The 15,075-nt window shown below is 37.3% G+C and overlaps 7 protein-coding genes across 7 annotated transcripts; 4 read left to right on the forward strand and 3 right to left on the reverse strand. All coding sequences in view use genetic code 12, as the record gives it.

Moving 5' to 3' along the window:
• Nucleotides 1–345: 345 nt before the first annotated feature.
• On the forward strand, nucleotides 346–2,973 carry MBP1 (transcription factor; the record flags this gene model as incomplete). Its single annotated transcript, XM_002548299.1, has 1 exon — nucleotides 346–2,973. One exon carries the CDS (start codon nucleotides 346–348, stop codon nucleotides 2,971–2,973), a length of 2,628 nt encoding a protein of 875 aa, XP_002548345.1.
• A 1,566-nt stretch (nucleotides 2,974–4,539) lies between these two features.
• On the forward strand, nucleotides 4,540–6,324 carry CTRG_02643 (nucleobase cation symporter-1 family protein; the record flags this gene model as incomplete). The annotated part of the gene is made up of 1 exon (XM_002548300.1): nucleotides 4,540–6,324. The coding sequence occupies one exon, from the start codon at nucleotides 4,540–4,542 to the stop codon at nucleotides 6,322–6,324; it is 1,785 nt and encodes a 594-aa protein (XP_002548346.1).
• A 354-nt stretch (nucleotides 6,325–6,678) lies between these two features.
• Nucleotides 6,679–7,566, forward strand: CTRG_02644 (uncharacterized protein; the record flags this gene model as incomplete). Its single annotated transcript, XM_002548301.1, has 1 exon — nucleotides 6,679–7,566. The coding sequence occupies one exon, from the start codon at nucleotides 6,679–6,681 to the stop codon at nucleotides 7,564–7,566; it is 888 nt and encodes a 295-aa protein (XP_002548347.1).
• A 43-nt stretch (nucleotides 7,567–7,609) lies between these two features.
• CTRG_02645 (S-adenosylmethionine-dependent methyltransferase) lies at nucleotides 7,610–8,794 on the reverse strand (the record flags this gene model as incomplete). The annotated part of the gene is made up of 1 exon (XM_002548302.1): nucleotides 7,610–8,794. One exon carries the CDS (start codon nucleotides 8,792–8,794, stop codon nucleotides 7,610–7,612), a length of 1,185 nt encoding a protein of 394 aa, XP_002548348.1.
• Nucleotides 8,795–9,124: 330 nt separating this feature from the next.
• Nucleotides 9,125–11,320, forward strand: FGR32 (Fgr32p; the record flags this gene model as incomplete). Its single annotated transcript, XM_002548303.1, has 1 exon — nucleotides 9,125–11,320. One exon carries the CDS (start codon nucleotides 9,125–9,127, stop codon nucleotides 11,318–11,320), a length of 2,196 nt encoding a protein of 731 aa, XP_002548349.1.
• Nucleotides 11,321–11,422: 102 nt separating this feature from the next.
• CTRG_02647 (pyridoxal phosphate-dependent aminotransferase) lies at nucleotides 11,423–13,078 on the reverse strand (the record flags this gene model as incomplete). The annotated part of the gene is made up of 1 exon (XM_002548304.1): nucleotides 11,423–13,078. The coding sequence occupies one exon, from the start codon at nucleotides 13,076–13,078 to the stop codon at nucleotides 11,423–11,425; it is 1,656 nt and encodes a 551-aa protein (XP_002548350.1).
• Nucleotides 13,079–14,102: 1,024 nt separating this feature from the next.
• NOP10 (snoRNP complex protein) lies at nucleotides 14,103–14,282 on the reverse strand (the record flags this gene model as incomplete). The annotated part of the gene is made up of 1 exon (XM_002548305.1): nucleotides 14,103–14,282. One exon carries the CDS (start codon nucleotides 14,280–14,282, stop codon nucleotides 14,103–14,105), a length of 180 nt encoding a protein of 59 aa, XP_002548351.1.
• Between the last annotated feature and the right edge of the window lie 793 nt (nucleotides 14,283–15,075).

A 15,075-nucleotide genomic window follows, 5' to 3' on the forward strand; every position in this document is an offset into this window, starting at 1 on the left:
CATTTGGAAGTGGAAGTGGAAGAAAGAAGAAAATATAATCAAAAGAAAAACAAACAAACCGGAAAAAAAAATACATACGCTACACCTGTGTCACCAGCGAACATCAATTAACAATAATCCAGGGATATTGTATTCATCTACAGCTTTACATTTGATAAATCACAATAGAATTATATTTAATCTTTACTTCATCCATATATTTGATTGTATTAATTTTAGTTTTTTAGATAATTCCACGAACGAAGAAGAAAAAGAAAAAAGAAAAACTAACCCAAAAAAAAAAACAACAACGAAAGGAAATCAACTACACCGTGCAATATTTCTTAGATATATCCTTACAATTAGATGTCAAATACTCAGATTTATTCAGCAACATACTCCAATGTTCCAGTATTTGAGTTTGTGACCTCAGAGGGTCCAATTATGAGACGCAAACTGGATTCATGGATCAATGCCACGCATATCTTGAAGATTGCCAAATTCCCCAAGGCTAGAAGAACAAGGATATTGGAAAAAGATGTACAGACTGGAGTACACGAAAAAGTACAAGGAGGTTATGGTAAATATCAAGGAACTTACGTGCCGTTAGAGTTGGGTGCCACAATTGCAAAGAATTTTGGTGTTTATGATGTTTTGAGACCAATATTCGAGTTCAAGTATATCGAGGGGGAAACAGAAGTACCACCACCAGCTCCAAAACATAATCACGCATCTGCATTGAACATAGCCAAAAGACAAGCCCTGTTATTGAAAAAACAAAAGGATAAACAAGTATCCGTGTCAGCTTCGTCAGATGATAGTACCAGTACCGCAACCAGCACTGTTCCCAAAAAGAGGGGCAGGCCAAAACGCCCAACGCTCAGTGCCACTCCATCATTATTGAAATCAGATACAACTCCAATTGAACAAAGTTTTAATAGTGCTAGTGCCAGACCCTCGTATGCTGGACACTTACCGTCCACACTTTCACGACAAGATACAGAACAAGATGCTTTGCAAATCATGACTAATAATATGAATCTAAGACAAGAAGATTTAGCCTCAGTTGGCACCGATGACGAGGAAGATGATAAGGGAGTGCTAGGAAATGCGAACGGCAATGGAGGTGCATTATCAAACAAGAGAAGGAAGTACCCCTTATCGATGACTAATGGTAATGGATTAGAATCACAAGCGGAATTATTGACGTCAAAAGAATTGTTTGGTGTATCGAGAACTTCGTTTGAAAAAAGATCAAATCAGCAACATAATATCTACCTGCCATTACAGCCGTACCACCAGCCAAGCATTACATTGTCGCAAGAAAACCAGATATACTCAGAGTATTTCCAAGGGTTGTTAAATTATTTCCTTGATGATAATAACAGAGTGCGATCACAACTCCCAGAAAGGCTTATTAGCCCACCATTGCCATTATCAAAAATACATATAAATCAAGCGATTGACACCGAGGGCAATACCATTTTTCACTGGGCATGTTCAATGGGAAATTTGAGCATCATTGAGTTTCTAATGAGAACATTCACGCACGAAATCAATCCAGATGTGAGAAACAATTGTGGTGAAACACCCTTGATGTTTATGGTCAAATTCAACAATTCATTTCAGTTGAGAAATTTCCCACAGATTTTGGAAGTCCTTGGCGATTCCATGCTTTTGGTAGACTCCAACGGCAAGACTGTATTACACCATATTGTTGACGCTGATAATAAACATAAAAGAGAAAAGTTTGCTAGGTACTACATGGAATGTTTGTTTAAAAAGTTGGTCGACGGTGTAAAACCAGAACCATCTAATGATAATAAGAAAGCTAACCGTGGGAACATCGGTGACAATGATGAAGGTCGACTTGGTGTGGGTATGAAGGATGGCGGTGGTGAAGATAATGCTTTAGAAGAAGAAGACGACGAAGATTTACCTTCTACGCAGGTTGATGAGGAAGCTAAAAATGAATTGGTGTCCAAGTTCATTAACCATCAGGATTCCAATGGTAACACTGCTTTTCATATTGCTGCATATAACTTGAACAAAAAGTGTATCAAGGTGTTTATACTTTATCATCGTTTTATTAATTTTGGGTTGAGAAATTTGGTTTCATGTACTGTTGAAGATTACTTGGCATCCCATAATTATGTATTGAGATTAGATCCTACAGAAAACGATGATCAACATAATGGTAATGATGATGAAGATACGATAGAAGACACGACTAATGAAAACCAATCATTTGAAACACAATTGCACAATTCAAAGACTGCTATCAATTTGCAAAATAGCACTGCTAATCAACTTACTGAAAAAATGACGCAATTGGCATATGCAATAGATTCTGAGTTGAGCGAAAAGGATGAAATAATATTGTCGTACTTTAAGATTTTGAACGAGATAAATGAAACAAAGTTGGCATCACAGAGAAATATATTGTCATTTTTCAAATTGGATCATTTAATTGATGAATTAGAACAAAACAGGGAATCAAGCCAGGACCCAAATGATGATGCTAATAACAATAATTTATATCTCGATTTCAAACGAGATCATATTCTCCAAGAAGAAATATACCGATTAATGAATGATTTGACCTATCAAGCATTGCACGAGAAAGATGAGTTGGATACACTTGCAAAGAGATATAAAAACACAAGGGAAATTTTGCAGTCAAAGATTTTGAAAAGTTTAGAGATCAATGGAAATTCGGAAGCCAGTGTTGACAAAAGAGAAGAGTTTGAATTAGCTAGGGAATTGCAAGCGGAAATTATCAAGCGAAAACAGTTGATGGAAAAGATTTTAGCCAAAACCAAAGATGTTCCAGTTGAACAACGTGAATCTCCGAAATCAATAATCAACCGATACTCAATGGATGATAAATTGTACAAATATTGCAAACTAATATCGTTGAGCTGTGGTATGCAAATTGAAGAAATCGAAGGATCGATCGACGCAATTGAAGAGTCATTGGTAAAGAACAAGTAGTGGAAGACGATTATACCTTTGTATACTTTTAATTATTTTGTACTATTATTTTTATTACTAGTTAGCATATATTTCTCTACATCGACCATTCCGTCTTCGGTAATGGAACTTGGCTTCGAGAAGTAATTGATACCTCAAACACACTTGCACTACCCCCAAACAGGTGTATACATGAACGCATTCGTTTCATTGCAGGGCAATTACTGCTTTTCCAGGATCGGTGTTTTCAGTATGATTCAAGCACAGGAATCAGAAGAAAAAGGGGAAGTTTGCATTAACACACAAAATAAATTATATGAGTAAAGCATCATCAGATGACTATAAACTCAAAAAAAAAAAAAATAAAGGACTAGAATGATAAAGAAAAGAAAGGGAAGAAGAGACCAGTATCGATCCATGAATGATAATAAATATTGTAACTTTAAAGAAGTGTTTAATTTGCAACAATAAGGTGTATTTTCGTAAGTGGTAAACTAGAGAGCTAAATTAAAGGTATGCAATGAGGAGATTAATCGGCATTGTTTTTTTTATTTTATATTTTTACTTTTCCCCTTTGGTCGTTATCTATAATTTATCATTTTAATATAATTTGAGCGATTTTCACGATGCATTAGTTAATCGTGCAATTATTTTTCAAAGACAATAAGAAGCAGTGCGTAGTCTACATTTATGGATGTTACTATGTGGTTCACTGAGGATTGAGCCGGTAGGGATGTATAAAGACGTTGCCCGTTACATTATCCTCCACTAATTTATCAGCATTCTCTATGGTAAAACTGTTAATTCATCATAGTTTGGTGGAAAAAAAAAGAACAAAAAACAAACCACATTGTTTCGGAAGTGCAACTAGAAGCCCCCCAGAAAGGTATACGACAAGAAATAGACTCAAAAACTCTTCTATGTTTCTGATTCTTGTAATGGAGGTCTCAAAGGACCAGATAAGTTTATTACATTATACATTATAATGGTCCTACCAAGGTTTATCATTGAGCACTTATTATAAACTCAAACAAGAATCAACGGAATCATACTTGGGGATTTCTTTTGAGTTTTAACTGATGCATCTCGCAAGTGACACTAAATTGATTACAAATAATCCTTCTAAAGTGTCAAATGTGAGCCAATATTGTAGTGCGGTGATTTTTGAAGTTAGAACCAATTATCCTCCTAGCCACAGACTGGTGGTGATTCAATTTGCACCCAATTTATTATTTTGAATCCTTTCACAAGTCTATTTTCTGTTTCGTTTATTTGGTGGACGGGATGGACCTCCACAAGAAGGCTTATTTTGTATAAAATGATTCCTAACCATGACCAACACAAAACAGGCGGGTATGCATAATCTATATTACAGATAAAAAAAATTTTTTTCCTCCTTTAATTTGCTTTGTTCATTCTTACTATATGCAATTAACTAAATCAGGGAACGAACTCAAACTAGTGCCGTATTGACAGACAAGATGACTTCGTGAAAAAAAAATAGAAAATAAATAAAATAAATAAAATACAGTTTCGCTTTATTTCACAAGTTTCAGTATACCCCAGACTACAACATATCAACATCTAATGGGAGCCCCGAAACAAGTCAGAGTAAAGGACGTATTTGTCGAAGAAGAAATTCATACTCAACTGTATGAAGAGCACTCCCCCTCATCAAGTTCAGACCAGGAAGATGATACATTAGAGACAGAAGAACCACCATCATCCTTCTGGCAAAGACTCATCAAAACCCTCGAGGTGCAGCCCAGGGGAGGATTATCCACGGCTCAGATGTTCTTGTATAACCATGATTTGCGTCCCGTTGAGGAAGCAAGACGTCAGTGGTCGTGGTATAATTATGTCTTTCTTTGGATCTCGGATTCGTTCAATATCAACACCTGGCAGATTGCCGCCACGGGTATCCAAGCTGGGAAAATGAATTGGTGGCAGACTTGGTTGAGTGTTTGGTTAGGATATGCATTGTGTGGTATATTTGTCAGTATTGGGTCACGAGTCGGTTTATTCTACCACATATCTTTCCCTGTGTCAATCAGAGCATCTTTTGGTATTTATGGTTCATTATGGCCGGTGTTCAATCGTGTTTTCATGGCCTGTGTCTGGTATGCTGTGCAAACGGCCATCGCTGGTCCAACATTTGAACTTATGTTGCATTCCATCTTTGGCAAGGATCTTCCTGAAAGAATCCACGACACCATCCCTGATAAAGATTTAACCACGTTCCAGTTCCTTGGGATTTTTCTTTTCTGGTTGTTTGAATTGCCTTTCTTGTGGTTTCCTCCACACAAGATTAGACATTTGTTCACAGTGAAGGCATACACTGTCCCTGTTGCCGGTATTGCGTTCTTGGTATGGACCATAGTCAAAGCTGGTGGAGCTGGTCCGGTATTTCTGCAGAAATCACAAGTACACGGTTCTGCTTTGGCATGGGCATTTGTTGAATCGACATTCACATCGTTGGCCAATTTCTGTACTTTGATCATCAACGCCCCCGATTTCTCACGTTTTGCCAAAGAGCCATCCTTTGCCATGAAGTACTTGGTTTACACGTTGTCCATTCCAATTTGTTTCTCATTGACATCGCTTATTGGTATTTTGGTCACATCCGCATCGCAAGCAATGTACGGAGAAGCATTCTGGTCACCGTTGGATGTGTTGAAAATGTTTTTGGACGATTACACACCAGGAAACCGTGCTGGTGTCTTTTTCATTTCTGCTGCATTTGCATTGGCACAATTGGGTACCAACATCTCGGCAAACTCGTTGTCGTTTGGAACTGACTGTGCTGCCTTGCTCCCAAGATTTTTAAACATTAGAAGAGGAAGCTATATCTGTGCGTTTTTGGCGCTTGCTGTTTGTCCCTGGAAGTTGATTTCCTCATCCTCCAAGTTCACCACGTACTTGGCAGCATATGCTGTGTTCTTGTCATCTGTTGCTGGTGTGGTTGCGTGTGATTACTTCTATTTACGAAGAGGGTACATCAACGTCATCAACTTGTACTGTTTGCACCAGAAGGACGACCCAAGCAAGAAGTCGCTCTACCGATACAACAAAATTGGCGTAAACTGGAGAGCTTATGCGGCTTACATCTGTGGTATTTTGCCAAACATTGTTGGGTTTGTTGGAGCTACCGGAGCCCGTAAAGTCCCTATAGGTGCTACGGAAGTATACAGGATGAATTTTTTTATGGGTTTCTTTAGCGCTTGGATCGTGTATGCTGTTTTGAACTTTTACTTCCCAGTACCCACAGGTACAGAGAAAGTTGGACCATTTGAAAAAGGCTGGTTTGAAGAATTGCCCGATGTGGAATCGTTTGACGATGAGTTGCTTGGTAAGAGCAAGAAGCTACAATAGGTAAGTAGAATTTATCAGCATGATTTTGAGTATTTTATAAGATATACAATGGTTACGAATAAATGATTTTCTTCACTGTAGATAGGGCATTCACCATCAGTAATAGCCCATCAATAACATTAATTTGCTATACTGTAAACAACTTACTGCAAAAAAAATATCCTGTCTGTTTGCATCCAAACTAATTTCCGGCATATTGGCGTTGTAGTTTGATTTAACTTCCCGACGACATACATGCGGGAGAAAATTTATTTGTCTCCTCAAATGTCGGTGAAAAAAAAAAGAAAGCTCTGGGGAACCACCAACCAACCAATCTGCACTTAATACGACCACCATACAAATTGATTATTCTAAATGCAAACATTAAGAGTCGCATATATTCCGGAACATTTTTCAACACCATTGTTTCTTGCTGAAAAACATGGGTTCTACAAGTCTCGCAACCTTCAAATTGAGTTTGTCAAGGTCCCAGAAGGAAGTGGAAGATTGATCCAATTGTTAAATGCCAACGAGGTGGATATTGCTATCGGTTTGACCGAAGCTTTCATTGCTGATATTGCCAAAGGTAACCAGAATGTCCACATTTTGGACACATATGTGAAGTCTCCATTGTTATGGGCTGTATCCACCGGACAAGATCGTGACATATCTAAAGTTGAGGATTTGAATAAGATTGGTGTCAGTAGAATTGGATCAGGATCCTACATAATGAGTTTTGTCTTAGCCAACAAATTGGGAATTAAACCATTTACAGAGTTTGAGGTTTTGTCAAATTTCAAAAACTTGAGAGATTCGGTGAACTTGAAATCTAATGTCTCACCCTCCGATGCGTTCATGTGGGAATACTTTACCAGTAAGAAATACTATGACACTAAAGAAATCAAACAGATAGATCAAATATACACTCCTTGGTCATCATGGGTTGTTGCATGTTCATCCGACGCCATGAAGAAGCCATTGAAAGATTTCATTGGTGCTGTTGGTGAAGGTATTGACTATTTCAACAACAATTTAAACGAAGGTATCAAGTATATCTATGAAACCTTGGATTATTCTGAAGAGGATGCAACAGAATGGACCAAGACTGTGAAATTTAACTCAGACATCGGTAAAACCCCATTAGATTGGGAAAACATTGTCGTTAATACTACAAACATTTTAAAGTTGGCTGGTGTGTTGACTGACTCAGATGAAACCATATCAAGCAGATTGCTGTCAAACGTCAAGAAAACAAACTTGTAGATATACAAGTAAATCAGTATAGTGTTGTCGTATATTTAAAATTCTATAGTTTTTCACAGACCCAAAATTCACATTTGAACACAAATGAACCCAACAGCTTAATATCTTTACAATAACTGCTCTCTATGCCAGATTGATGTTTGCGGAAAGCAAAACCCAAATTTTCTATAAGTTGCACAAGGTCTTCCCTTGACAATTCCAAACCTTTTTTAATATCTGGTACCGACGAATTGTCCCCCCTTTTTACGTATGTGACATTGTAGTCACTTTCAAAGTGCCATAGTAACGGACCAAAATTTATCCATTTGCCTCCCTGTTTCAACACATTATGGATGGCCCTTATATAGTCAATTATATTACTTGCAGTGTCAAGGAAAAAATTAGTAACCACAACATCAAAGGCACCTTGACTGGACCTTCGTACTTCATTGGCAGCTGGGTCTGAAAGATTGGTTTCTGGGCGTTCAGCTCCGTAAAGTTCAAGAAAAGAGCCCGCAGTGATTGACATCAAGTCTCCGTACGGTATATTTGGGAACTCGTGGCTAAGTTCATTCAAAATCGCAAAGGGTGCAACATCTGGGATGGTGACTCCTCGTGTTTGGTAAGCCCGCTTAACCAAGTGTGAAGATTTCGCCAAGAACGGGAATATAGTGTGGCTATGAGGAAACTGACAGCTATTCAAAATAAAACTTGATGTCAATAACATATGATAACTGATTTCATTTCCTTGTGTCCAGAACCCTCTCATCACCAATTCTAAAACCAATCTACCCAATCCACAACCGGGGTTCAAAATTTTCACTTTCTGTCGCTCCAACTTATCAGGGTACATATCTTCCAATTCAGAAAGAATCAAAGAAAATGAGATTTCCCTTTCTCCTTGACCCTCATCACTCCACTCTCTTGTCAATTGAAGCAATGTCGTTGAAGTGATATCGAATTCGGAAGAAGTGGCTGGGCTCCAATCTAAATGGCTCCCCATAACTCCCCACTCTTGAGCAATTGTTGTCGCTAAACTTTCAGTGAATTCACGATTTATTCCAATACATTGTTTTAATTGATCTGTATATTCTTGATACCAAGGAAGTAAACCTTTTTCTTCTTCAGTCATCGCCCCATACTTGATCAATCTGGGTTTGATGATATTCTCAAACTGCGACTTATAGAAATTATAGAACGACAGTAATGAAGCCGTTAAAGCCTTTTGTTCACCCTCATCCTGACTCATTTGATGAAATACTTCTTCTTTTTTCAATCCTCCAAAAATCCTTTGTCCTAGTTGGGAATTACTGTATGGATGGATATAGTTCGTCTTTCTTCTGGAGATGTACTATTTTCTATTTTTTTGGGCGCTCGCTTTTCCGCACTGATTGATGAAATTCGTTTCCTTGTTGTGTTGTGTCGGATTTCATTTTCTTTTTTTTTTTTCAATTCTCTTCAATTGCCAGTATACACACTCACAACATCTGATCTACTGAAACACCAGAAATACTCCAGTTGTTGAAAAAAAAATTTCATATTGTAATTGAGTTCATTAATCAGACTACTACAGTCCCACATGGCCCCTCCCAAGAAAGACGCATTTGCTGATTTATTTCAGTCTGCCAGTAGAGGTTCCAGCAACACAAACCTTAACTCTAAGTTGAACACTTTGTCCTTATCTGAAAGACAAAAGTTACAGGAGACTCCCAGCCAATTATATTCCCAACCACAATCCGTCAATTCAAGCTGGTCCAATGCTGATATATTGACTCCCAGCAGGCAAGCAAGTCCGGCAGCCGAGAGTGTGCAGCCAGTAGCGGCCCAAGGATCAGGTTCAAAGAAGGAAGTCTATGATGACCCATTTGATATTTTCAAAGATCAAAACAGCACTAGTAAAGAACAACCTAAGAAGAACCAGCTGACAGAAATTTCATTATTGGATGATGACTTTACTGACTTTTTTCAAGATTCAAGAGGTTCATCAAAGACACCTGCTGTTGCTGAAGATGCTAAGGATGATGTGTCCTTTTCACACAATGCAGCCCCTTCTACATCTGAACGAAATGACCGTCCTCGTGCTAAGCAACCAAGTCCACCACAGAAAACTACATCTCAATCCAAGTCTACTGAACAAAGAGATTTAATAGTTGCTGAATTGATTGATATTGGTTTTGATATCAACCAGTCAAATGAGGCAATCGATACTGTGGGGCTTGATTTACAGAAATGTGTCAATTATATTATGAACAAGAATTCTGGTGCTCAGACTGGCTCAGCTTCGAATCAACGACTGGAACAAATCAATTTCAATGAGATAGGTAACGACTTGTTCAAAAAAGCAAATAGTTTCATAAATTTCTCAAAACGAACGGTGATGAAGAATTTAGAACAGCTCAATGGACCAAAAAATAACAATCTACCAGAGTGGATGAGAAACCAGGCCAAATACAAGTCTGAGGCAATTGAAAAGAAGTATGGTGGAGAAGATTATGGTACTGATGAGGAGAATATCAATCATGCTGAAATTGAACGATTTATGAGACAACAACGTGAAAGAGAAAAAGAAAGATTCAGCCGTTCATCGAGCCCTAATGTTCCTCCAAAGAGATCCGAATCTTCCAGAACTGCATCTCCAGTTCCCGAATTACCTCGTCGACCACCAAGAACCAAGGTTTCAACTCCTGTTTTACCTAGAAGACCACGTTCAACTAAAGAAGAACTGCCAAGTTCCAACGAAGAGTCTAATGGCAGATCTAGCAACAATGTTGCACAATCATCACCATCAGATCAGGCCACTCCTGTAGCAGCACCACAACCCCAAGCAGAACCATCTGTAGATCTTCTAGGTCTTGGATCTGAACAGCAAGAAACATCAGCAAATATATCAACCATACGTGATTCAAGCCCATTGAATCAATTCACTCAAACTGATTTTGCTACTGCAAAAGAGAAGGCAACTGGATCATTCAAATCAGGAGATTATTCACTGGCATTAGAGTCATATTCGTTATGTCTTTCCCTTTTACCACCGACTCATGAGTTGAGAGTTGTTATATTATCAAATTTGGCAATGGTCAACAAATTGCTGGGTCATTTAAGAGACAGTTTGACAAACATCGATGAAGCACAGAAATTAATAGCACCAGAGGAAATTATCAGTGCTCAACGTACAATCTCGGATAAACCAATTAAATATTGGAGCATCAAGTTGCTTTCAGTGAAAGCTGAAGTCTTGGAATTATTGGAAAAATATCCAGAGTCGTTGGAACTGTATCTAATGTTGATTCAGAAATTCAATTGCAACGATAAGAAATTTATGGAGGCCAAAAGACGTGTCGATAAAATTGTCAATCCGCAGAATTATTCACGTCCAAAATCAAGTAATTCGTCTTCACCAGCTCCTTCAAGGTCTGCAACTCCAAATACACCCAAACCAAAAGTGACAAAGGAAGAAGAAATAGATCCCTTATTCAAAGACGGCATCAATGAACGAATCCAGAAATGGGCTGAATCTAAACAGAACAACTTGAGAGCCATGTTAACTAATTTGAATGAAATAATCCCAGCTACAGTGTCAATGAATGACAAATCGAGAAATTTAACGTTGAACGACTTAATGTTGCCAAAACAGGTGAAAATACAGTACATGAAGGTCATTAGTAGTATACATCCAGATAAGTTAGCATCACAACCAAAAGAACTGCAATTAATCTGTACTGGAGTTTTCATAATATTGAACAAAGCTTGGGAAGATTTCAAGGAAAGTAGTTAGAAAGGATATATTTACAGAATCGATACACAACTAAATAAAATTCAAAAAGTAGCTCAAGTGTAATTATATATTTAATTGTCAAACGAAATCTCTGATCTCGTTTTAAATATCATATGGCAAGCAACCAAATCTGCGTAATATACGTTCTATACCATTCATACCAGCTTCTAAATGGTGTAATTCAGGACCATAACTGATTCTAACATAATGATACCAAATGATTTCTTCAATATGGGCCAAATTTTGTGGGTTGATCAAAAAGAAAAAGCCAGGAACAACAATGACTTTTTCATGTAAACATTCATGGAAGAATCCCAATGCGTTGCTCAATTTTCCAGGTAAATGACTCAAATTTAACCACAAGTAAAAAGTTGAATTTGGAATTGTTTTTTTGGTGAATGGGAACCCCATCTTGGTTAATCTACCGATGACATAATCACGCTTCATCTTGAAATGCATTTGTAAAGCTTTCATTTCTTGTTGTACTTTCAATGGTTGCAAAAACTCAACAGCAACATGTTGTAATGGCGAATTCGACCCACCATCCAAATACGAACCTGCAGAGGAAAGGGCATTTATATAGTCTTCGGGACCAACAACCCAACAAATTCTCCAACCAGGCAATCTAAAAGCTTTTGTCAAACCATTCAAAATCAAAACCGGATCATGATTGACATCCTCAATGTATTCAGCAGAACTGATTGAAGAACCAGTACACCCTTCATCATAATAATAATGAGAATAAAATTCATCCATGATAAGTAAACATTTTTCACGACACATACGGTGTAATTCACGTAATTGATCTCTCGATAAGCAATTACCAGTTGGATTTCTTGGATTAGAAGTCAAAAGTGCACCCATACCTCTAGCCAATTCATCTTTGATCAATCCCAAATGTAATTCAAAATTATCCATTTCTTTTAATGGACAAGGAATAGGGGAGAAATTTTTCATTGTGGCAATAAGTTCAGAATAAGCAGTATAATCTGGAAGGAAAAAGGACAAATAAACATCACTGATAATACTGGCAATTCTAGTCAATCCAGCTCTGCCACCTGGAACAATACAGACATTTTTGTAAGTATATTGAGATGGCTTTCCTTGACGATATGTAACATTATAGTAGTTGGCTACAGCTTCTCTAAGCTGTTTGATACCTGCTGTCGGGGCATATTCACGATAATCAACAGGCAAGTTAATTTGTTTAGGTCGAGGGAATGATCCTGGGATGGAGTCACCATGTTCTGGAGCACCTTGACCTAAATTAGCCCAATCACCAACGTGTTCTGAATCATAACCATACTCCGAAGCTCTTTCGGTTGCCCATAACACACCAGTAGAAGACTGTTTGGTATTCAAAGCTGGTTTGTATGTGTTTTCATTGAACCTTGGTTTAGGTAAGGGGATAGGGGAATGATCTCTACCATTTTCCAGCTGAGACAACTTGGAAATCAAGTGTTGTCTGAGATTGGCATTTCTCAAGTTTGGTGTAGCTTGAGGAGGTCTTCCAGAGATATCCTGGTAAATGTCTTTAACATGTTGAGGCTGTGGCGATTGCAAGTGAGTATATTTGTTTGATTCGTGGTGTGAATCATCAGCAGTAGCATTAGCAAGTGCTTCAGTTTCAATTGCTTCAAGTAACGACGAAGCTGATCTTTGCAAAGCAGGAGGTAAAGTAGATTCCAATCTTTCGAATTCAACTATTGATTCTTCCTCGTTCTCTTCAGAGTCAATTGGAAACTTGAGATTCGACATTGCTAGATCTTTGATTTGGATAATGTAATTTGAATGTAAAAGTTCAAAGTGCCGTTGAATGCATATTTATATATAGCAATTGGAAAACACGGATACTGATTAGCCAGGAAAAAGTGGGGAGAAGGGGGACTACCTTACGAAACAGGGAGTCATTGTGTTTCAAAACTAAAATATAAAATAGGAAGATTAAAGTAAATAAGATTGGGATTAATGTCTGCCGATTGTTCCTTGGATATCTTTAATATTCCACATAATGTCAAATAGCAAAAGCATTAAAGTTACTTTCATTTTTTGTCACGTATCTATTGCGGTACAAAAGAATGGTAGTTCATTGGAATAAATCCGTCCCTTGCAACGAGAAGGTTCAACGGGGCAGCAAGAAACAAAAAAAAAAAAAATAAAAACAAAAAAAACATAAGAAATCAAAACAAAACAACAAGTGAACATCCAAATCAAGATGGAGAACCCACATGAACAAACTCATAATGCCTTATTATCAAGAATTATTAATAACATGGTATGTGGTCATCTCATGAATGCCAGAAAACAAAAGAACAGACTTACTAACTATGTCAAATAGGAAAATCTAAATGAATCGGTGGTGGCAGTCAACAAATCGTTACAACATATAAACAATAATAATCTACAAACAGAAATATTGGCACAAATGTGGGAAAATTACATTGGTAATTCCAAATACAACTTGGAGGTCACAGGTTTGAGAAAGGAACCATTGTCACAAACTAGAGAGGAGAATAGTTCATAGAGATTTACGATGAGAGATAACTCCCAGGACACGGCTCCATAATGAAACAGCTCCATAAGGAAACAGCTCCATAAGGAAACAGGCTTTCTTTTTATGTTCAACATTATAAATCTTATATTTTATTTGTATCGAAACTAAGTACCAATAATAGAAACCGTCTATCAACGACGCTAGAAACTATCGTCCTCATTATTATTACACTCATCTTACTTGTAAAACCATCAACTAAACTTACCTAACTCTATGGAAACTGTCAACTTATTTTTGGGTTGGCAATAAACCAAATCTCTTTTTCAATGTTACTCTTTGTCTGGAATATTTATCATCTGGGGAGAATCTGGCTGGGTGGGCAGATTTGGTGATTTCACCTGATTCAGTCAATTTCTTCAAGGTATAGATTCTCTTACCTTCAGCGTCTAAAGTGTACATCAAATGCATTGTAGATATTAAATATGTGTGTGATTGATTGTAAGAAACAGTTATGGGATCCGATGAGATAAAAATTTACCATAAAAATCAAAAAAAAAAAAGTGAAGACGAAAAAAAAAAAAAAGAAATTTCGTGCAAAGTACAAAACACGTGATAAATATCACGTTGGTAATACTTACATCAAATTATTAAAGAGTCTTACCATATTTCATATACAGCGGAAATCACGATATCTTTCACTATAATTTCATTCATAAGATACTAGATTCACGAGGTAAAGTACGTTGATGTGGGATATCCGGCACCCGTCAAATTAATTATACTTCTTTGTATATGTTTCTACTCCGTCTATTGAAGAAACTATAATTCTGACTATATATCCGACAATACAGAACTTTACTTAGATGATAAATTCTTGAGTTATTGATTATACTTTTTGTTTTGGTTGATCTCAGTGTAGGGCAACATGACGGATAACGCTTAGTATCCGAAGTAGCCAAAGATGGGCCTGTTTTCTCGTTGGTACCACTTTCTGATTCCCATTTCTTCGGTTACTTTAGAACAAATAGCCAATACCCTACTAATTTGCCTCGGTTGAACATAAGGTAATAAATCTGTACTGTACTTGCTTCGCGACTTAGTATTTTGTGCAGCTTTATATAAAAAAGTATATCCTTATAAATCCGCTTTTCCCCACACCAAATACTAAGGGGGGAGAAAAAACAAAAATTATAAATATTTAAATACCCTATATCTTGACCATACACAAGACCATAAAAAACAGAATAGAGGAATAATACCA

The sequence above is a fragment of the Candida tropicalis genome (genome assembly GCF_000006335.3).
Source record: "Candida tropicalis MYA-3404 genomic scaffold supercont3.3, whole genome shotgun sequence".
Taxonomy (NCBI): domain Eukaryota; kingdom Fungi; phylum Ascomycota; class Pichiomycetes; order Serinales; family Debaryomycetaceae; genus Candida; species Candida tropicalis.